Below are 22,629 nucleotides of genomic sequence, written 5' to 3'. Positions count from 1 at the left end.
GTTTCTGCGCCTGCCTGGAGAGCGTGAGGGACCAAAGCAGCTGGGGCAGGGGGGTCCAGGTGACTCCAAGCCAGGAGGCTCATGGTAAAGGGGAGGCAGCAAGGCAAGATGTCTCTTGCAAGCAAATGGCATTAGTCATAGCTGCAAACTGTAGAATAAGAAAGTAATGGATGTTTCTCTGGTTCTTTAGCGAAAGCCCATATACAGCACTGAAGCTGTAATATCTCCAAGAGTGTCTGTGTAATGAAAAGAAAATGAGTCACGGGTGACACAATGCCCAAGCAAGGGGAATATCAAAAGAACTTGTGAGCACTTCAGAAGAGAAGCAAACTGCATCTCTTTTCTTGTCAGAGTCTCCTCCATTTCGTAAATTGGTGAAATACAGTGTCAGCCATTCAACTTTGCGTGCACTGTCCTTTCAATTACCCAAGCATGGCTATAGGATCGCACCACCGGAGCTGTGTGGAAATGAGTTGAAATAGGAAAGAGCTGAAAAAGCTTCAGTTCATAATTTGTGTGTTCCTTGCAAATGCTGGGCTAAATTTGGCCCGTAATTCACATTTCCCCTTTGTCGTGGTTTAACCTCAGTCGGCAACTGAGCACCACACAGCCGCTTGCTCACTCCCCACCCCCCCACCCCCAGGTTGGGATGGGGGAGAGAATTGGAAGAGTAAAAGTGAGAAAACTCGTGGGTTGAGATAAAAACAGTTTAATAATTGAAATAAAATCCTAATAATAACAGTAATAAGAAAAAGAAGAATATACAAAGCAAGTGATGCATAGTGCAATTGCTCACCACCCGCCGACCGATGCCCAGCCAGTCCCCGAGCAGCGGCCCCCCCGGCCAGCTTTCCCCAGTTTCTGTGCTGAGCATGACGTCCCATGGTATGGAATGTCCCTTTGGCCAGTTGGGGTCAGCTGTCCTGGCTGTGCCCCCTGACAGCTTCTTGTGCACCTCCAGCCTGCTCAGTCGGTAGAGCATGGGAAGCTGGAAAGTCCTTGACCAGTGTAAGCACTGCTCAGCAACAACTAAACCATCGGTGTGTTATCAACATGATTCTCATCCTAAATCCAACACACAGCACTGTACCAGCTGCTAGGAACGAAATTATCTCTATCCCAGCCAAAAGCAGGACACCCTTGGTATAATCATAGGCGTTACAAGTGAAAATGATGTCCTGCATTGTCTGATCTCTCTCTTTCTTGGCAAATACGGGCTGAAATTAAGGATAAGATTGTATGTATGCAGCTGGCTGTCCTTGGGTTTCCCAAAGCATCCGTCCCAAGGGTACCAAAATTCTGCAACTGTGGATATAATGAGTCAATCACGATCAGTAAATTGACTTCAAGGCAGCTATATCAACCTATCATTAAATACTTAGAATGAGTCCAAATAGTGAGAGAGAGGGAGAGAGAGAGATTATGTATTGAAAGAGATATATATTATGTGGAGATAGATAGATAGATCTACTTTTTTCTAACCATAGAATAGAATAGATAGATTCTTGAAAAGACATCATTAAATCATCCAAAAATTATGGAAAAGCATTATACTGGTATATTAAGGCCTAAAGTAGGAGGTGTAATATGGTAAACCAGCGAGAAAGCCTCTCTTGAATGTGGTACAAACATTGCTGTGTAGATGGCATTGGATGCTGACTTTTCTGTTTTTAATCAAGGTGCCTTTATTAAACGCTTATGGAGCAACGTTCATCTGTGTAGGCTCCAGTAAAAGACTGCAGGATGGAAAGGTATTTCTACCTTTCCTACAGGGGGGAAGGGCAGGGATCTGGGAAACCAAGAGAAATCTGGTGGCTCTTACAGCTTTTTCAAGATGGGTCGGTCACTCTCTCCCGTGAACTAGGTCATTTTTAGACTCGTCTTGAAAGTAGGCAGCTGTAGATCTTACTTTGTAGATCTCAAGGAATAATTTGTGATTACCCCTTTTTCCCTAAAAGTGCTTTCCTGTATATAGGTGTAATAATAAAGAAACCATTTTCAGCATAAAAGATGTGCTTGTCAAACCACAGCAATGATTTTCCAGTTGCTGGCTTTTTTAGTTGTGCAGCCTTCTAATATTTCTGCTTGAATTCTTTCACGACAGAAGCAAATGAAAATTACACCGTGGTTTTTAGGTCTCTGTTCCCTGTTTTTTGCTTGTCATGTCATGAACTTCTTCGAAGCAGTGAAATGGCAGCCCATCTCCCTGAGAGCTCCAGACAGATTTCTAAAGTTGTCTTGTTAACAGCTTGTCAGAAACCTACATTTCAGTCTCGCTGAGTTTATATCATGCAAAAAAAAAAAAAAAAAAAAGTTGCTGGAAATTATGATTTTTACAGGTTCTGACATTTTTCTAAAGAACTGAAATGCTCAAGGCTGCTGTCTCCCTTAACAGGCTGTGCTGTTTTGGGTAATATTCTGCGTTGCATCAACTGAACATCAGAGCAACATTCAGTTTCTTCCCTTTAACGTGTTCTTTGAATTATTTAAGGTGTTTTGATGTTGGCTAGAATTTGTAACAAAGTCCTCCAGCTTTTATCCTAAAATATCAAAAAGGTTGAGATTTTTTCTCTTCCACACCCCCCCTCCCTTCCTCCCTCTTCCCTAACCCTTCCCCCCCCCCCCCCCCGCTTTTAATAGATCCTTGCATGGATCATCAGGGGACTTTCTTTTATGTTGTACAGCATGAAATGACTTAGTCAGGGTCTTCCTGATTAATTTATGAGTGCTAAGGAAAAGGGAAGGGGGGAAAAAACAGTCCTTGAGGGATTGACCCTAAGCTGCAGCAGATCAACTCAATTTTATGGAATGAAAAGAGACTTAAACAGTATTTTTAGCGTCAGTTCCTCGACCCGCAGAGGTAGGGAAGCTCCCTGCGTCTGGCAGGCTGAAGCAAGACGGGAGGTACCCATCTCTGGGCGTCTGATGGAGTGGAGTTCGGCTCTTCAGAGGCACCGAGCACTTTTAGAGTTAAAGCTGTGGCAGATTGGTGGATTAATGTGCTCTGCCTCCAAGGGACAAATGCTCTTTTTTTTTTCTTTTTCCCTCCCCCTTGCTCCCTCCTTCCCTACTCTGGGCTTGCAGATGACAGCTGTTGGTCACTTAACAAAATGTCCTCTTGATTGCTGCTTCACAACAGGGGCCCCCTCAGACCAAACAGCACATAGCCCGTTCAATGCATCACTGCCCCTCAAAATTAGTTATAGTGCTCAGGGCTATTCTTGGCTGCCATAGCTAATACTCTCTTGCTGTTCTTCTCTCTCCCCCTCGCCCTCCCCCTCCGCAGACAAAGGCTCAGCCTATACATCTGTAGTGCTCATAACCTCCCCCTTCCCCCAGCCAAATGCTGAGGAGAGAAAGGGAAAGGGAAAAAAAAAAAATTGCTGCCCTGAGGCTCAATCTGTTTCTTACAGCTCTACCCCGGCACTTGGAAGCCTGAGCTGGTCTAGCCATAGGGAGGCCCTGACTCATTTCATCAAACTGTCAGGGAGGCAGTGGAGCTAAGAGGACTCTGCTGCCTGGGGCAAGTTCAAGTCAACATTCGATTTCCGTCCTCCCCCCCGGCCCCCGCCTTTCGGTTGGACACTTTCTGTGCTCTGGATCTAAACTTCTCCCCGAGCTGCAGCAGCTCACAGCTTCTTGCCAGGAGGAAGGACTTGTGGGACCTTATAAAGGACACAGTGGCAAAATTGCTGCAATAAATCAGTGGCCCTCTGACACTTGGCGGTAGCTTAATGTTTTGGCACTTTCTTTCCTGTGTATGCCTCAAGTCCCATTAGCAGGCTTTTCTGTCAGTCTGGCTCATGATAAAACTCTCTCTTCCTATCATCTTAAGCAAGCCCCTGCAGACATGAATCCGATGCCAGACTTAATAGGAAACAACACCCTCCCCCTGCACACACAAGCGCGCATCCATAGGCGCTGCTGCTGCTGTGAGCTGCTCCCGGGAAGTTAGCTCAGAGGACAGGGAGAGGGGGAGGGCTCTTAAAAATAGGCTTGATTTTACTTCTTCCTTTAAAAGAAACATTAACGAACTGGGATTTAAGCCTAATGCTTCCCCGAGCCTCTCTATTAAAAGAAAACTCAGTAACTAAATATGGTTGGAAATAATAAGATAGCAGTAACGCGGCCCTCCTGGGACTGTGTCAGTGGGTGTGCAAGCTCTGTAGGTATCTACGCTGTTCATATATTCTATGCAACTTTTTACATATATATCCTACCCTGCCAGTTTGCATTGTAATATTATAGACTATATTTATTATTTTTACCTCCTCTTCTCTCAGCCATAAACTTCCCCAGACAATTTTAGTTGCAGGTAGACTGGTTAGATTACTTGTCCCTCTGGGCTGGGATCTGTTTTTTCACACGGCTAGCTTAGATGCCTATCACCCTTTGCTTAATCATAGTACCAATAATATCTGTAGGTATGTGTGTTTGTGTGCAAAGAAAAAACAAGCCGTTCTGTCAGCTGTTTGGGCAGAAACCTGTAATTTCTGTGCTGTATAGTGTCTGGCACAATGGGGCCCTATACCCTTGAGGCTGTGTAGGCACGACCTAGATCATAAACCTCTGGGTTTGGGTGGAATAGGAGATACCACGTTCATGTGAATAAGCTGAGGTGACTTCTGTGCAGTTCTCAAAAGCTTGGAGGATGTGGCCCCATTTCAGATAACAGTGTTTCTCTGCACCTAACCGATGACGTAACACCCAAGCGTTGCCAATCTTATTGCAGTCTTGCGAGACATGGGTTGATTTTGTTTTCATTTCTTGGAGCTCTCGTTCCTGGCATGAGGCAGTTTATGTGAGTATCTGATTTCATGTTAATCAATGTAGCACTTTTATTATGTGAAGAAAAACTGGGTGATCTGGAAGTTAAAACATTGGGGGTAAGAAAAGAGTCAAAGGATGTTTTCATGGTTCTTAAACTCACTGGAAAACATCCAGAATCACAGTACAAACAATTTTAATACAGATTGCAAGGAGCCCGGTGCCAGTGGAGGTGTCCCAGAGCACAGAGCCTACATGCTGCTTCTGCGGCTGCTGCTTTTTTGAAAAAATCTATGCATAGCTCATTCCAGGCCTGCTCCCCTTCTGCACTCAAAAAACTTAAACTTACGTGGCTAAAACACTGTGCAGCTGCGCTAATTGCCTGAATGCTGTGGTAGAGCCAGCAATGACATTACTGAACACCTCTGACTCTAGGTCCACCAGAAAACCTTTGTAGTGGAGATCTAGCTTTATTTGCAGTGACACAAACCTCTGCACTATACACTGCTGTTACGTGGAGTGATCTGATTTATGCTTGTATGTCATGTGAACCACAGTGGGTAATGTTCCTATTTCCCGTTTCAACCTTAGCTTGTTTGAGATGAGGGAGGGGTTAGAGGTTTATTTTATTTAGTTCAGTGCAGGCAGGTGTGCTACTGGTGGCATCTATGTCTCTGCAGTAAGAGAAGGCCCTTCTCCAAATACGCCGTTGCCTGTGTTTTACAGTAGCCACAAGTCCATCTTTCTCCCCTGTTGAGGTGATTTGTACAAGCAAGTGCTGGAACGCATCGTAACTCTTTGCCTGGTGGGAAAGGCATGATGGAGGGGGGTCTTGAAATGTGAATTTCCACCTCAGCCGTCAAAAAAAAAAAAGAAGCCACAGAGCCTGGTCTACACATAATGGGAGCTCGGTTTCTGATTCCTCCGGTCTTTTGGGTGCAACAGGGGAACAGATGGGACAGAGGGAATGGTGGAGTTGCTGCAGTTGCTTAGATGGAGATTAGGAAAGCACCAGCTTCTCTTACTGTTTCACTCCCCACTTCATCTGGAGCCTGAACCTTCATCCAGAGCACAGTCCGTTGGCAGCAGCCGCCAGATTGTGCCCCGTCCTGGTGAACCCACGCCAGGTTTGGCAGAGTCTTTTTGGCGCTGGGTCTTCACGGGTGGAGGGCCCACGTCTGCAAAACTCGCATCCTCCTCTGTGGGGCAGAAGGGAGAAGAAGGAGGGAGGGGCAAGGCCTTTTTACGGCGCACTGAGCCGATTCTACCTGAATTATGTGGTGTTTCTGCTTCACTTTACCTCACGGGAGGCTTTTTCTGACTGGAATCTGTCACTGCAAGAAATTGTTTCCAAAAAGCGGCACAATTAGGGGTCGGCTTTGCAAACATTCTTGGTGGAATTGAGAGGCAATTGGCACAACCCAGTGAATAATCCTTTTAGCAGCCTTTATGAACCCAGCACAATGGCTGTTTACAGTTTCCCTTATAGACCAGGAGTGTTAACAGACCTTTAGAAAAATCCAGGTAATTGAAGCTTTTGTCTTTCAATGAGCCCCCGTAGCTGTCAACAGTTGCCATTCTCCACGTTTTCTTTAACTTTTTTGTTTTGACAAGGGCTTTTGTCCCTCCGACAACAGCTGCGTGGGAGGTGAGCACCGGCGGGGTGGCGGAGGAGCCGGCGCAGCCTTGGCCTGCTCCGCCTTGGTAGGGGAGCGCCACCGGCCTCCTCCTTGCCAGGCCAGAGTAAGTTGTCTTTTAAGACACAGAAAATCTTCTGGGTCAAACCAGAGTTTCTCCTATGACTTCATTATTCATTTAAACGTCCCGGCGGTGCAACGCGCCAGCCTCAGTCTCTCTTTGTCGACCCAGGGCTTTGCAGGGGCGGGCAGCGGAGGCGAGGAGGCTGGGGGAGAGCAGGTGCATGGAGACTGGAGGCTGTTACCACAGAAACTGAACCAGCCCATTGAAATCGTGTTTTTTAACACACACACCCCCCCCCGAAGGGAAGGGGTCAACAGCGGTTCTGTTTTTCACAGATCTCTCCGGGTGGGTTTAGTTTTGCTGTCGTTGGTTTTTTCGGTGCTGTTGCGTGTTCAGCAGCCTGTGGGTTCCTGTTTCTCGATGTGAATGTGGGAGCCTGTTTCTTTAAAATAAAAAGAAGAAAACCTACGTGAGTTCTGAAGCTTGGGGGTTTTTTCCACCAAAGCTGGCTGTATTTTCTTCAGGAGTCAGTGGGAGATTAACATGGGTTGGTAGCCATGAGTCTCAAGCTCTCCATTTTCCAGGAATGCTGTATGTTAAGCAGAAGTCCAAATTTTATAAATAATGGTGTGTTAATTCTTCTCCCACGATATGTCATCATGTAGACTGCTTAGTAGCTTTGGGTCAGTTTGGGACTTCATTCTCACGTGGATTAAGACATGGTATTTTGGTGGTTTAAAAGCCACGCGGTGGGAATCGCTACGGGGACAGTTTGTGTGCATGAGTGAGTCCTACGTGGCTGGGAGAGGTGGGAGAGGACAGCTATTTCATAAGGCAAACAAGAAATTACACAACTTGCTGTCAGAAATACAGTTTTTAAAGCACCCGTCTTGCAGTCGCAGCTGCACGGTGGGCTCTGTGTCCGCACAGAGCCGCATTCGCGTGTGGATCTGCATCCACAGCCCCGCTGGCTTCTTCAGTTGCAAGGCTGATGCGGTCATGATTAAAGTAAGGAAGATGTAAGCTAAAATGAAACAAAATTCTTCGCTGTCCTTTCCATTTTAAAAACAATTAATTATGGAGTATTTACAGATCCTGAATGGGGAAAAATGTATCCTCAGAGAGCAGATGTTTGCTTCATTCATATGTCTGTTTATAAAATTTAGCATGTGGATTTGATGGTTCACTGGCTTTTTGCAACTTTCACTTATCCACATGAGACAAAGTTGCATATTGGTACAAAGCAAAATTAGGCATCTAAATAAAGCAATTCTGCACCTTTTAGTAATGCAAACCATCTGTAATAGGTTTTTATACTCATTATAGGCATACAAATTTTTGAGGTCAAATCTGTTTTCAACAAGAAAAAGCCTGTCCTCTTTTTTTAAAATATCATAATGCAGTAAGAAATAGGAAGACAAGTTTTGTTACAAAAACAGAGAGCAAGACTAAAATACTACATTGTATTTGAATAATAATGGTTACTAAAGTTCCCCAAAATTGTTTACATCTGCTCTCAAATATTTTTAAGCTAAATTTATTAAGGTTTACAATACTGCAGTTTTATTAAACCAGGGCTCATAGGCAACAGCGTCTGACTTTTAATGATCATTTTGAATGTTTTCTAGTCAATATATTTCTGAGTTTAATTTATTTGATTTTTTTATTACTTCAGTGTATCATTCTTTAAGTCCCTGTAAGAATTAAAATTTGTATTGGTGTTGCCTAAGCATACAATTTTAAGCAACACAGGGCTGAGTGTACTAACTAATTTTTATGCCACTTCTGTAATGGGTGTAATTCCATTGTAACATGCTTTAGTCTGAACTGTGCAGGTTGAATCACATCATCAAAATATTCTGCCTCTAAAATGTGAGTGTGCAGGTTGAATGAGCACAATGATTAAAACGGTAACTTAGGATACTTCAGCGTAGACCAGGTTTAAAAGGTAAAATAATGTGGTCTTCGTGACCCACTCAGTTATGCTAGTAGTCTGGGGGAATGCACACTCCCTGTAGCATTGTGACTTGATTTCAGCCCCCGGGTGGAGGTGAAAGGCTTCCCTCGAGTCAGCCGGTGTTTCTCAAGAGCATGTAAATAATAACAAGTGTACTGCTGTGACTGCATCTTCCCCCATCCCCACCTTGTTTTTGATGAATGTGTTGCTTTGTCAGCATGAATTAGCACTGTCTTGAGCAAGCACGAATGCAGCAGGTACTGGGGCAGCCTTTGCCCAGCAAACCTGTTTCAGCCTGTCTCAGTGGTGATGGACAATTAGTCCCGTTCCAGGCCCAGAGCAGAGACTTCTAATTGTTCGTGGTTACATGGCATGGGTTTGGGAGAGTCGGCAAATGGCTGCTGCTGCTGATTTATCAGGACTGATTTTACTTTTGATCTGAATGTCTGGTTTGTGAAAAGCCAGAAACTCTGTTTCCTATAATAATTTCCATAAAGCTCAGTGATGGAATAAAAGTCCCCCAAAAAGGCACAAACAGCTTACGGGAAGGTATTTGCTAAAGGCATGGCTATCATGTTCTTACCTTCCATGCACAAAGTAATTGGCTAGGGCTTAATGCAGTCTGCTGGCATTAACACTGGTTATTCCCACAGAACTTGCCCACCCACTGCTCCGCGGCCCCTGCAGAGCAGTGTCCTGCCTTCCTGTAATTTCTTCCATTTTTGCTTCAGGTTCTTTTTTTCCCAGAGTGGTTACAGATACAATTAGATCTGCGCGCATCCTTCTAAACAGTTGGATTTCTCTGTGAAAAACGTGCTGTGGATCAGGTGGGGCAGCGTAAAATGGTTTCATTTTGAAAGGAAAAGAGTTCTGCTTAGTCAAGACTATAGAAAAACAGGTTCCTTAAACCAAGCGTTTCCACTGCAGTTAAATGGAGACAAGGAGTCAGTTGGGAAGCTGAGCAGTCTTCACTGCAGAATCACTGTGGGAGAGCCCTCCGCTGTATCGTGGTTCTTCGTGTGCTCGGTGTGTTTCAGAGAATTTAAGAGTAAAAGGTTCCTCAAGTGTTTGGGGTCAACTATTTCGTGTGACAAATAGAAGAAAAAGAGATTAAATAGTCTCCAAAAAATCTGCAGAAAACTAAGAATGTAACAGCTGAAATTTCTGCTTTGTAACTTTAGGATAAAAGGGTGTCACAGGAAAGATCCCCCTTCCCCGCTCTGTGAGGAGCAGGAGGAGCTGGACAAAATGACCAAACAGATCTATTCCTCCTCCTACATTCATGACACCGAAGCATGTGCATTCTTATGGGCCATTTCCACATTTGTAGCTTGTCATTGCTGGCCTGCAGAGTCCCCTCTTGTTGAAGCAGTGAACTCAATAGGGTGCTGCCAGTTATGGAAACCCACCCGGACCATCCCCATCAGTGGCTGGCTGAAGGAGAAAATTCCCCTTGGGCACAAAAGCTATGAAACGCACTGGCCACTTTCTGTCAGTGTAACAGACACCAAGAGATTTATTTTTGTTCCCGATTGTAAATCTTTCTCAGTTGCAGCCAACAAGATGTGCATGTCCTGAAATGTTCAGTGCTCAACTTATCTTTCCATCATTTGTGCTGTGAAAATAGAGCATTTCATTTTCAGAGGCTGTAAGAGATTACACTCTAAAACTCTTTAAGTAAACACTTCCTCCTGGGATCATGATCTCATTCAAACTAAAAAATGTACCAGAATTTATGATGTATTTTAATTACTATTCTTGGTACCACTCATTAAATTAGAAATTGATTGCCAGTTTCACAGTTTCCTTGTTAGATGACAAAGTGCTTATCAAGGTGAAGCAATGCAAAACTGTTACTATATATTCCACAATTTGGGATGATAAAAAGGCATGCTTTTTGTTGTGGTATTCATGTTACAGTTGTTATTATAATGCTTCGCCGATTGTCTTATTTGTTTAAAGTTCCCTTTCCCCCATCCAAGTAAGAGTATACCATATTTTTGTATAAGAAGAGAGAAATTGGCTTTGTCTGGTTTATGCTAGCAATCTAAAAGGCATTACTGCAAACATCAAAATTGTGTTTCATTGAACTGAGAACATCATAAACAGCTATCCTAAAGATTTAAGAGGATGATGCAAAAGATCCCTGTATGTAAAGGTGTTTCTCAAAATCTTTTTTTCTCTCTCTAATCCACAGTGTGACAGCGAGAGCGATATTGACGATAAGGTAAGACTGAATTTTCTTCTTTCATGTGCCTTACTAGCTTGGCAATTCCCTCATAGTCAAAATAAGAATGATTTTGAAAATAATATTTTTCCTCCAGTCTTCATGTTAAATTTAAAAATATCTATAATTGACTGAAAGAATATTGGAGCAGGTACTCTGTGATCCTCACTAGTTTTTGTTTACAGAAAAGAAACTTCCATTAACATAATAGCCCTTCTTGATTATTATGTGAGCATTTGGTGAGACCTGAGTCAGAGTGTTAGTGCTGTTTCAGAGGAAGTCACCTCTGATAACTTGTCAGGAGCCCATATTTTATTTATAGTAACCTTTGAAGATGTCAATTTTGTAATCAGTTTAGAAGATGGGACAACTGGTACCTACCCTCAAAGGCAGTGTGGTAACTGTCAAGGAGTGTTTTGTCATGTTGCATGCATATTTATCACAGAGCAATGATTTTTCTGACCTTCTTTTGGATACAGAGGTTGGTCATTGAAGGGTTGTAGTTGTGTGTTTTTGTATAGGGATTTCTTGTTTCACCTTTGCAAGGAAAACAGAGAAGTCCCACTACACAGCAACAGTTGCACCATGCTTTTAAGCATCAAATGTATAAAAGACTTGAGCATCCCTTGCTGACTTCTCTTCTGGCAGAGCAAACTTGGCAGTCTCAGGTTAGATCTTCATCAAACTTTTATTACATTTTGGCTGTCCAGTCTCTTGCATTCATTCATGAGAAGCTGTGGCACGGAGGTTTCTGCTGGATCAGCATTACCAAAGTAAAGGCTGACTTCAGATAGCCCTGTCTCCTTGGCAGCACACCTGGCTGCAGCCATACATCGGAGGTTACCATGAGTTCAGGAGACTACACTAAAAGCTTCTTCTGGTTAAGTCTTTTTCTTTTTTTTAATATTGTTAGAGCTTGGGAAGCATTAAGGTTTCTTCAACTTCTTCTTTTAAAAATCCCATCAGATACCAAATATCCCTGGACTATGGCAAAAGCTGTGTTTTGGGATGAAGGCTTGACTGAAGAGAAACATTGAAATCACAAATGTTGAATGAAAGATACTGTACATTTTATTTTATTTTATTTTATTTTATTTTATTTTCTATATGTGTATATATGTATAAAGTCACTCCCTGAAACCACCACCCCCCCCCAAGTTGTGTTTCTTATGAGGTTACTCAGCAGCAGAGCTGATGGCAGGGGTGGTGAGGGTGAAAAATTATTCCCTAAAAGCTTAGTTACCATGGGGTTAAAACATTTCTTAGACTGCCCAATCAAAGAAAGTAAAAGCAATCACTTAGAAAACTGTTTAAAGATCTGCCAGTCAAACCTCAGATGAAGTTGTAAGTGACATGTAGTTTTATTATACAGCTATGCTATTAATGATTATCTAAATTACACTGGTAGACCCAGCGAGCGGCATTACATCTGAGACTGACGTTTGTTAGATTAGGTTTGACTTCACCTTGTAGAGAAGAAATTGAAATCTGAACAACATTGATTAGCTTTCAGAATGTGGGATCTGAGGTTACCTTCAGAGGAAGCTGCATTGTGTTTGGCTGGTAACTTACTGTCCTTTACAGCAAATGAAAGGCTATTATAGTGCTCCTTACCATTAATATGGCATTTCTTTACATATCTATAACTGTAATTTGACCTTCTAGGCTCACATATTTCCCAGCTACCTTCTCCTTAAGGTGACTCCACCTTAATAATAACATTTCTTTTCTTCATAAGGAGAGCAGCACAAGATCATCATCTTTCTATCTCTTGCCTGATCTATAGAGACATGAGACATGACATCGGTTCTATTAAATAGGTCTCTGAAATAAAGTAGGGTTGCTTTTCTTGTCAGCAAAGATGTGTGCACATGCATGTAAACTCACCAAGGTTGAAGTGAAGAGGCTTCAAACCTTTCCTGGGGATAATGTAAATGCAACATTGCCTTCCAGTTGGGGAATGCAAGGGCAGCCTGGTGCTCTCTGTTGATACCTGACATACTATACTCCCCTGGAAACACGTTCAGTATTTGTCTAAAACTTAACCTGGCTGATGCAACAAGGAACTATAAAAATATTGGCATGAATGTCCTGAGGGATTACACTGAAGAGTGTTTTTCCCCCTTCCATGTGTTGGAAAAATGTATCTTCTAATAATGCTCTCTGGCTATTGCAGCCAGATGGAGTATTCGACATACTGTCTAGCCCAGCATCAGGCTTCCCAAACTACATGATGGGTCGGCTTCATTTCACAGCGCTACAGAACAATCCTGCTTTCCTGCTTGGTCAGCAAGAAGCAGCTTTGTCTAGGTACACCTACGCGCGCTGGCACTAATGAAGGGCAGGGCAGGAATTACTAATGTACTTTTGATTTGCATAACACTTTTTGTTAGTCATAAACAGCGGATCACTGTCGTCTGTATATAACTCATGAGGAAAGCAGACAAAAAAAGAAGTTCATGTACAAGTACCAACTGAGTCAGTGATAGAGCTAGAAGCAAAACTGAAATTTTCCACCTCCTACTTCTCTCTCTGTACCATGCTACTAATTATCCACTATTTGTTTAGTTCATAGGTATATGGACTATTGAGCTCTTAATGTTTTAAAACATAGACGTTAGAGTAAAATTAAGGCTTTACCCTCACGGCATTGATAAATATAAACACACTCCTGATGGTTTTGGTTTTTTCCTTGTGCAGTGTTGTGCAGGACTCCAGGGGAGAAAAGTAATTGAGCATAGTCAGTCATACATACAGTATATCAGAATCGAGGAGCCATTACTTTAGTGCAAGGTACAGTTTCAAAGCAGATTGTGAGAGTGTTTCCAAACAGCGCGCTGCTGTTTTTAATAATCGGAGAACAGGAGCTCAAGGCTGGGGACTTGTCCATCCCATCTACTTTCTGAGAACTGTCTCTGGCCAAGTATAGCCTTTCACTTCTGCATCACTGCTGAAATCTCAAAGGAAGTAAGTGGGATGATACTTTCTCACACCTATCATTCTGTCATCACACGCTTCTTGAACTGTTCAAAATACCCAAACTAATAAAGTGAGCTGTCCAGCCATTTAACCAAGCGAGAAACTTAGCAAATCATGCGTTCCCAGAGATGGAAATGCAAATCCTGTTTCTGTTACTGTATGTTCATTGAAGGACATCGGTTTGGACTCTGCAACTGTTAGGAGAATTGCAGGGTTGTTTGCTGAAGCTGTGGAAATGATACTGTGCTTTTTGTGAGGGAGGAGGGAGAGAAAGGGAGTTAGTCTGATAATCGTATTACACTATCTCCACACTGTGCAATAGCTGCGATGTGAGGCTCACGGTCCATAAACATTGTTACTGAAAATATATACTTCCTTTAATAGCAACAACAGCATTAACAGATAGCAATTACCCTTCATTTTCAGGAACTATAAAGTCTCCATTAATTCAAGATTTATGTAGTTATAGCATTTAGCACAGGAATAACACCACAGAGAATTGGTTTATACACATGTAATGAGAGAGCTTATGGCATACTTTAGTGAACATTAACATAATAGAGTAATATAAACCATCAACAGTTCCACTTATTGTCTCTTACCTGCTTTAGCATCACTGTGAAAAGTGGCTAGCAGCTTGGTAATGTGCTCTGTTAAATGGTGTTCTGCAGAAAGCCAAAAGTCAACTTGTGTAAAATAAGGGAATGAGTAATCTTTGCTCGTTACTCCAAAATGTTGCTCTCATTTTTTTAATAACAATGTTCAAGATTGCATTAAAAAAAACCCGTTTCTTTCTTTTCAAAGTAATTCAGTGTTCATGTTCTTTCAGTCTTGGACTTCTGTCTGCTGTGTGCTAAATTGTGGGTTGTCAGCTTAATTACATGGCCCCGCAGTGTAAGCGAGCTCTCCAAATCAGGGGTTAGGTATCAGGCATTCCTTCATTTAATGTGGTGCTAAGTAAGATGTACAAAAAAATGACACTGTATTTCTAAGCTGAATCAGTATTTACCGTATATTTATTCTGTAGTTTGTGTTTTCGCTATATCAAGCAACTTTTGAGACTGGTAAAGCTATATCCAAGGTGGAAGCAAAAAGTTTTGAAGTCAGGTTTCTAAAATGGTGTTTTCACACTACTTTCTGCAACAGCACACTGAGTTTATTAGGCCTGGCTTGCGGCGATGTGAATTCGGCCTTGCCATGCTGTTGTTTGCTGTGCTAATTTCTGAGTCCCAGTAGGTGCCTGGAAGCGTGCAGCAGCACATGAGCAGGTGCAATTTAGCACTTGATACATGGGAGAAGAGCAGTAGTGGTTTGATCGCTCCACCACGGGCTGGGTTCCCATCCTGCTATGTGCCGTGTAGATGCAGAACAGCTCGTGGCTTAAGGATGAGATTAGAGACAGTGAAGAGACTCAGATAAATGGGGGGACACAGTGTTAACAGCAGCACTGTTTCAGTACATCAGCAGCCTCGTTGTTGTCCAGCTTTGGGTTTGTAGGTATTAAGGTAAAGGGGAAGGTTTTAGGAGGCATTTGAGAAGGAAAATCAGGTAGCTTTATGGCCGTGAATGGGAAGTTATTCTCTGTAGCAAAAGGCACAGTGGTAAGTAGTAGGGAGGTGCTTATTTGAAAGTTTAACGGAGGGGTGATCAAGTCAGACCAGTGAGAGATGAGAGTTTACATCGATACTGAGTGTCAGTGTTGGGAAGAAGAGGTAAGCTGTGAAAGAGTCAAAATGTGAAGAGTGGTAGTTTGCAATTCGGGAAGTGGGAAGCTGTGTAGGGCGCACAGCCAAGGAATAGGAAAGTGATCTTGTGGCAGCTTTTTCCTTGGCACAAGGACACAGTTACATCTGCCATCACCAGAGGAAAGGATAAAATGGTGAGTGAAAGGTGAGGTAGTGAGAGCTTGACCAGAAACTTAGTTGTGTGGATGAACAGAGGATGCTCGTTATGTTATAGAGAAAAAGGATATACAGGACTTAAACATAGGTTGGATGTCAAGATGTAGGGAGTGGTGTGAGTCAAAGACAGCACTGAGAACTATGGGCTTGAGTGAGAGGTGGAAGTGATAAGAGTGGAAGCAATGAGGAGAGTAAACTGTGTGAAAGATCTGGGGGATGAAATTATCACTTCTGTTTCAGCTGTGTTGACCTTGAAAGGATGTCTGCAAGCCCACAGGAAAAATCATAGTTTAGGCAGCAGGAGAAAGTGATGTAGTAATGAAGAGAGATCTAGGAGCCACTCTAGTAGAAGTGATCACTCTGTGTATGTGTGTTTGCGTATGAGATTACCCAGAAATAAGATAAAGCCCCGTGACACCAGATGAAAAAGTTCAGGGAAGATGGTCTTAATGCTCAGAATTACAGCAGCAGTTACAGAGGCAGGAGCAGAGTGGACAGGAGCTGCTGAAGCCCAGGGAGGGAAGAGCTGTGTCAGGTAGCTGGTGTCCAAGGAAGGTGAGATCTAGGGAAGGGGATTGTGAAAGACTTTGGAAGTTGAGGTGCAGTTCAGTGGGGGAGAGGAAGCCAAACTGCACAGTGTCTGTTCCCAAAGATCCTACATCGATCCAAATTTCTGTTCTGTTTCTTTCCCCCTGCTCCTCACATTTTATCTAGCAATGGAAAAAGTGGGTTCCATCTGATAAGTCTGTTGTTTCCATGAGGCTGGAAGTTTAGTTCCCACTTCAGGTAATCTGTTATTTGCTATTTTTTAAGCCTACCCAGGCCAAGGTCCCCAAGTCGGTTTTGTCCATCATTAGATTGTCCTATTCTCTGAGAAATGAAATTTGGTACTTTTCCAGCAATCCCAATTCTTACTGGTTGCAGCAGAAGGGAGAGATCAAACATGGAATTGAACGGAGGGCTTTCACATGGCAGTATTTGCACTTCTGTTAGCATTACACTTCAATCTTTGACAGTTCTCAGCTGTGACTAGTAACGAGAAGTCTCCATTTGCCAGTTACTTCCCAGTTGGGTTTTCAGACAGTATTTAAGTGGTCCTTTTACCCATAGTATGCTCTTGCTTACGGACAGCAACGCTGAATGTAGTTGCAGAAGCGTGTGCCTGGGCTGTGTTGCGGGCTTAGCAGCATGCAGTAGTATAACATACACACCTGTGCATGCACATATGTGCACAGAATCAGTATTTCTTCTAAGGTTCAATTCTTACAGACTGAAAACCCAGTGACGCGGAGTGAAAACCAGCAAGAAACCTGACTCCTGTATAATAATAGCTGGGTAAAGGTGTTTAGTTCTCTTAATGGAAGAAAGTCTCTGTTTGACAGATGAGCTGCATGCTGTTATTAAAAACAGATCTGCTTTTTAAACAGTATGAAAATAGTGAATTTAAAATAACCTTGTAGCCCTTGAAAGATTCGGGTGCTATAAACAGGCAAACAGAATGTTGTTGCCAGTACAGGAAGACAAAAATTCACCACTCAGTGAATTTCTTTTATTTCATTGTTCTCCATGAACAAATTTACCAGCAAAATAGCATCCTGCAAGGCCACTGCATACCCATTTCACTCAGTCGCTCCTTGGGAAATGCCAGATGGGGGAGAGACTTGGCATGCCCTCGGCTTCCATCATTCTATCCACCATGTGTACAGAGCAGACACAAAGGTTCCCACTGAGACTTGGGGGAATTGAGTTAGGCCCTGTAAGCCCTTCCAGAGGGAAGGGAGACCTCCAAGTTGTCCTTCCCAACAAGAGGGTCTGCAACTCCAGTAAAAAGTATTAGAAATAATGGCCCTTCTTGACCTTTGTATCTAAGTAAAGCAAGAATGCAATTGAAAAAATTAAACAGACTCAAAGCTTCAGCACCAATGTTCTCCCCTCCTACTGAGATTTTGTGTTTTTCTTTTATCCAGGCAAAACCTCAGATTTTAAGTACATTAGTCTGTATATAACAAGCTGAGTCATCACAGTCTGTGGTGTCCATATTCATTCTTGAAAATGTAGGAAAAAAGTTTTCAGAGCAAACAATGGGAAGAGCCTTCTAGTTTTCTGACAAAAATCCATCATTAACTCACATAAAAAGACTGAAGAGATCTTACGGAGAGCTCTTGGGCAAGACAGAATAACACCAGTTCTGTCGCTGGCAGTCGGCATGTCCCTAGCTCTTTGCTTTCTCTATTGTTTAACGTCTCCCTGTTCCAGTTGCCCATCCATGAGCATTTTCTTATCTTACCAGGGACCTTGCAAAGAAACTTTTAAGACCTGAGGCAACAGGGAAGAGCGCAATCTTGTACAGCTGTCTGCCCACATCAAGAAACACTATTATAATGTAGCCATAAATCCAAAGGGCTATCTGTGCAATGGCAGTAACTCCTTGGAAGGTGATCAGATAGAACATAACATAGCAGGCAGGCGATAGGAATTGGCAATTGAGTTAGGCAATTCAATTAATTAAATTGAATGATTTAATTAACCATAAAGATGCCAAGAAGGTGAGAATTTTAGAGGATGCAAACTCCAATAGCTGCAAGTGCAGGCCCTCATTTGGCTTGCAAAGTTTCTCATTACTGTATTCCACAATTGGTTTACTAGGTTAAGTAATACAGAAGAACATAGCATGCAGCACTGTGTGTCCTACGCAGGCGTAAAGGATACCACTCAAGGATGGCCAAGAGTCAGCTTTGGGTTTTGTAGCTTTCCAACGGTTCTTGCTTTTGGGTCCAGTTTGCAATAAAATCCAAACTAGGTTTCCCTACAAGAGTTTTCCAGATATGTAAGAGGCAGCAACAACATTTGGATCAGTAGTAAAGACTAGAAGTAATGTCTGCCTGACCTTGCTTGGGAATTCACCCTTACCTAAAGCATCATGATTGAAATGGGTATTCTTTTGCCTGGGTGAATCTCCTAACACTTATCAGCTGCTGTTTTCACTTATCAGCTACTTATCAACTGCTGCTTTTGTCTGCAAAATCAGTAAGGGGTTTGCCATGGCACCCTGAGTCAGGGGAGATGTTTCAGCTGGTGCTGCCCAGCCTTTGCTGTACACCCTCAGGGGCAGAAGTCCCTAAGAGCTAGAGTCCTGGCTTTCCACAAACGCAAACCAAAGTGAGGTACTTTTCAAACAGAGAAAACTCAAAGCGAGAGAGATTAAAATAAGTGTTTGTAAATAAGCCTCCCTCTGCTCCCTGCAGGGTCACCCCTTAGTTCTCGTGCTGGCTGCAGTACAGACATAGCGGCTCCACACAGTTCTTCCCAGGTAGCAAGGAAAAGTCTTTGTCTTTCATACACCTGTGAGCCTTCAACTCTGGGTCTACCCAGGGGTGAGCCAGTCATTTTTCATGTTGTAGGCTGGCTTCCTCCCAGTTCTCCCACTCCCTCCTAATCCCTGCAGCGCTGCAGAAGCCTCTGCCAGCAGAGCAGGCTCTGTTCCTCCCCTTGCTGCAGCTGGGATGGGAAAATGAACCTTCCTCTGCTCTGCCCACCCTTGATGCTCAAAGCAGTACATAGCACACGTTACCTGCAAACACAGTAGTTCTCCCTCATCATGAAGCTCCAGCTAGAATATCACTCCTGATTCCATATTAGTGATTATTAATTTCTCTGTATGTACCATAAAGATTGTATAATTCCAGTTAGGATTTTATACTTTTTAACATTTCTTGATGATCTTTAATACCAAGTTCTACCCAGCTGCATTTTTCTTGAGAAGTAAGATGTTCTCCTTAGCAAATGGCTTACATTTGATTTCGTAGTGCCTGAAAATTTAATCTGAAAGCTTCACTTGATTTCTTTCTTGGCTTTTAAATAGTCTTCCATAGTTTCTGCATTTTTATGTGTTTCCTCTAATTTTGTATGACATCTGTATGATTATCTGAGGAATGTGATTTTACGTTTTAGTCAAAGCTGTGCATAAGTTCAGAACAGAGCAGTGGCTTGAATGAAGCTTTTATGAGTTCTTGTCTGCGTAAGACAAGATGGTAAGTTCCGGCAGGATGAGTGCAGGTTAAAGCAAAGGTAAACTCTGCGGTTTGGGCTCTGCGGTGCATGCCGTTGCACGGCTCCTGTCAACTCTGTGTCCAGAGTGTCAGAAGCATCAGCAGTTCTGCTTGATCGTATCCACTGATGCCCAGTCTTCCACTCTTCGATGGGTCAGATTGAAATATCTCAAACACACACAAAAGGCTTGGTTTCCAAAGCGTACAGACCAACTTACAGCCTCTATTTCCTTGGCCTTTCCCCTACCTGTGTCAAAATTAGTTGGAGATCTTTGCCTAAATCTTTGGCAGCAGCTGACTTAATTTCTAGTTTACTACTCCTGACAGTTTATTGGGGAAGCAAAGCGCGCCTTCATCTCCAATAATAAACAGCCCACCCGCCGACACTTTGACAGACTTAATGGTTTTTTATTCAAAAATGGACAGACTTAATGTTTCGACTGTAGCGATCATCTGTCCTGATCTCCTTAATGAAATTAGATTAAGTGCACCTGGGAAAATGCTGAGACGGCACATTGCCTTCATCACCTTCCTTAATTTAAAACCAATTTGCGGGGAAAATATCCTCTGAAGCTGAGGGAGGCAGAGAGAAGGGGGAGGGAAGGGGATTTTAAAATCTATCTGGATAGCTACTGGCAGTTTTAATTCCTTTCCCTGCTGGCAATGTGAAATATTAACAGCCTTAAGAACTGAGAGTTTAAAGACTTACTAACCTTTTTGCCTTTCTTGGGGGAAAAAGAAACAAAACAAAATCTTTACCATCAAGATCACATATAGGGACAAAGTCCAGTACATGCTGGGGCTTGGAGGTGGGGCTGGCCAGGGAAGAGAGATCTGGCTGAAATATGAAAGTTTCTTCTTCCAAGAGCTAGACTGTGTTTTCCTAAAATACACTGTAACCGCTAGATGTTGGTGATGCTTATTGTCTGCTGTTACCTTGATAATGATGTAGTTGTGCAGAAAAACAGTAATTTGCCCACAGAGCTGTGAAATCAGCTGCAATATGTACAATATAACGTGACCTGAAAATGATTACAAATGTTCCTTGGGCTCATTCTAAAGAGAGCAAGAAACATGTCTTTTTAATTAAAAATAAAATGTTGCAAAGAATAACCATAACTTTTTTATCCATGAAGAACGATTCGTATTCTCTCGCTCTGACTCCACTGATTGAAAACACGCTAGCAGTTAGCTCAAGGTCTTCCACCGCTGAGGTGGTCGGAGAGCAGAGTAGTCTGTGATAGGCTGGAAAGTCTCTTTAAGCAGAGTTTTAAATGTTTACAGCCTTTGTCATTTGGACTATTACAGTCCAAGCTCAACAGTGCAGTTGATTTATCCATCTCCTGTCTCAGATTTCAGTGTTGCTGAAACGGTAGTATTCATACTAGAGATGGGCAGTTTCTGCTCTTGGAAATGCTTTTCTTCATTTGCTTAGAGTCAGCTTTGTTCTTCATGAAAGCCTTCATAGCCCAGGTTCTGCAGAGATGTCCACCTTGTGTCTGGCCACTGTCAGGAACACCCTGAACCCACACTGAAAAGGAAAGTCCCATGTAACTCAGTGCTCTAGAAATGTCTTGCAGCAGGCTTGGATTTTGTTATGGTAATGGGTGCACAATCACTCATATTCCTTCAGCTACTAGTGATCAGCACTCAGAACCTCAGTCATGGTAACCTGTGAAGAAAACGTCATTCAGAATAACCATGTTGAAAGTCCCAGTTAAATTATATTTATTAGTGAAGATGGGGCCCAATTTTCAAAAGTACTCCTCACCCTAATCAAAGTTAGCAGTATCTGTGGATGCTCAGTGCATCCCAAAATCTGTTCAGCCATCTTCATCCACTTGACTGGTCCTATCACTGGGACTCCTTATGTAAGTGGGAGTTTGCATGAGTAGCCCAATTGCTGTCAATGAATAATTTAAATGATTTAAGCCTCAGACATGCTGCTTAATAATGAGAGAAATCAGCCCCATATGTCCTTGTCCATAAATACTAGAAGATGGGGACAAGTCACTTTTAAATGGGATTCATTTATTTTTAAATGGAATCATGATAAGTGTTTTAAAGGTAATCAAGCATGTGTAGCTATCCTGAATGTTATAAATATAAAAGAACATTAGCCTAAAATTGAAAGGGATCCCATTCATATATAAACGAGGGTATCATATGAGGATAAAAGTGCAGAGTAACCTTTGATAACCAACAAAGATTTTAAAGTGTCTGTCCTTTTTATTAATTGCCACAAAGATGGCTGAAGTGACCAATGTGTCACTATATATTATGGACACTCAGATCCTGGTTACCGAGTGACTGCAGTCACTTTTCCCCTCTTTAAATCTTTAGATAACCTCACCCTACCTGCAGAAGGTGAAGTTGAAGAAAGTAGAATTTCTTGTATTGTGGTTATTGAGCTTGTCCCCATAAAAAGACATTGTATATCCCACAAAAAAGGTCTCCCTCCCATCCTTGTATTTTTAGTCCCCCTTTTTTGTGAAATGTGAGTTTCTTGTCCTACTTTTCAAGATCCTGCACCACTCTACCTTTTCCCATCTCTCTGTTTTTGTCTGACATCACTTGCACCTCCTGTGCTTTGCCCGTGTTGCTGGCCTCTGGGCTGTAAGCCGGCAATCTCTCATTGGTGGTTTTCTCGATGAGATAGGCTGCCTGCAAGGGCTAATCTGTGGTTCTTCCCCACAAAACCTACCAAATGTTGTACATAGGATGGTGTGCATTTAGTGGTAGTTTGTATTTACTTTTAGGATCCATAAGACAGAGAGTGTGTCCTCCCATGGAGGAGATGACCTAGCATTCCATGGTCACTCTTAGAGTACAAATAACACACAGAAATTATCTGTGATCACATTTTATCCAAAATCTGTTAGGAAATCGAATAAACATAATTATTAGCATTTTCCACTGAAGAAACTGAGACGCAGAGAAAATGCAACTTACCTGTGGTCCCCCAGTGAATCAATCAGAAGTGTTGTGGGACACAAATTCCTGGTCTTGTTGTTCAGCTCTGTGCTCTAATCCCCTCTCCATGCGAGT

General features: G+C 42.6%; 1 protein-coding gene across 20 annotated transcripts in view; it reads left to right on the top strand.

Moving 5' to 3' along the window:
* Positions 1-22,629, top strand: part of FBRSL1 (fibrosin like 1) — a 561,550-nt gene that overhangs the window by 364,844 nt on the left and 174,077 nt on the right. For all 20 annotated transcript variants that reach the window (XM_076353190.1, XM_076353207.1, XM_076353200.1 and 17 more), the window contains one exon: positions 10,623-10,652. In XM_076353190.1, coding sequence (XP_076209305.1) covers positions 10,623-10,652 — 30 coding nt within the window. The remainder of the gene's footprint in view (positions 1-10,622; positions 10,653-22,629) is intronic.

Source organism: Aptenodytes patagonicus, chromosome 15, assembly GCF_965638725.1.
Source record: "Aptenodytes patagonicus chromosome 15, bAptPat1.pri.cur, whole genome shotgun sequence".
Lineage (NCBI taxonomy): Eukaryota > Metazoa > Chordata > Aves > Sphenisciformes > Spheniscidae > Aptenodytes > Aptenodytes patagonicus.
This window is presented reverse-complemented; position numbering and strand designations above follow the sequence as displayed.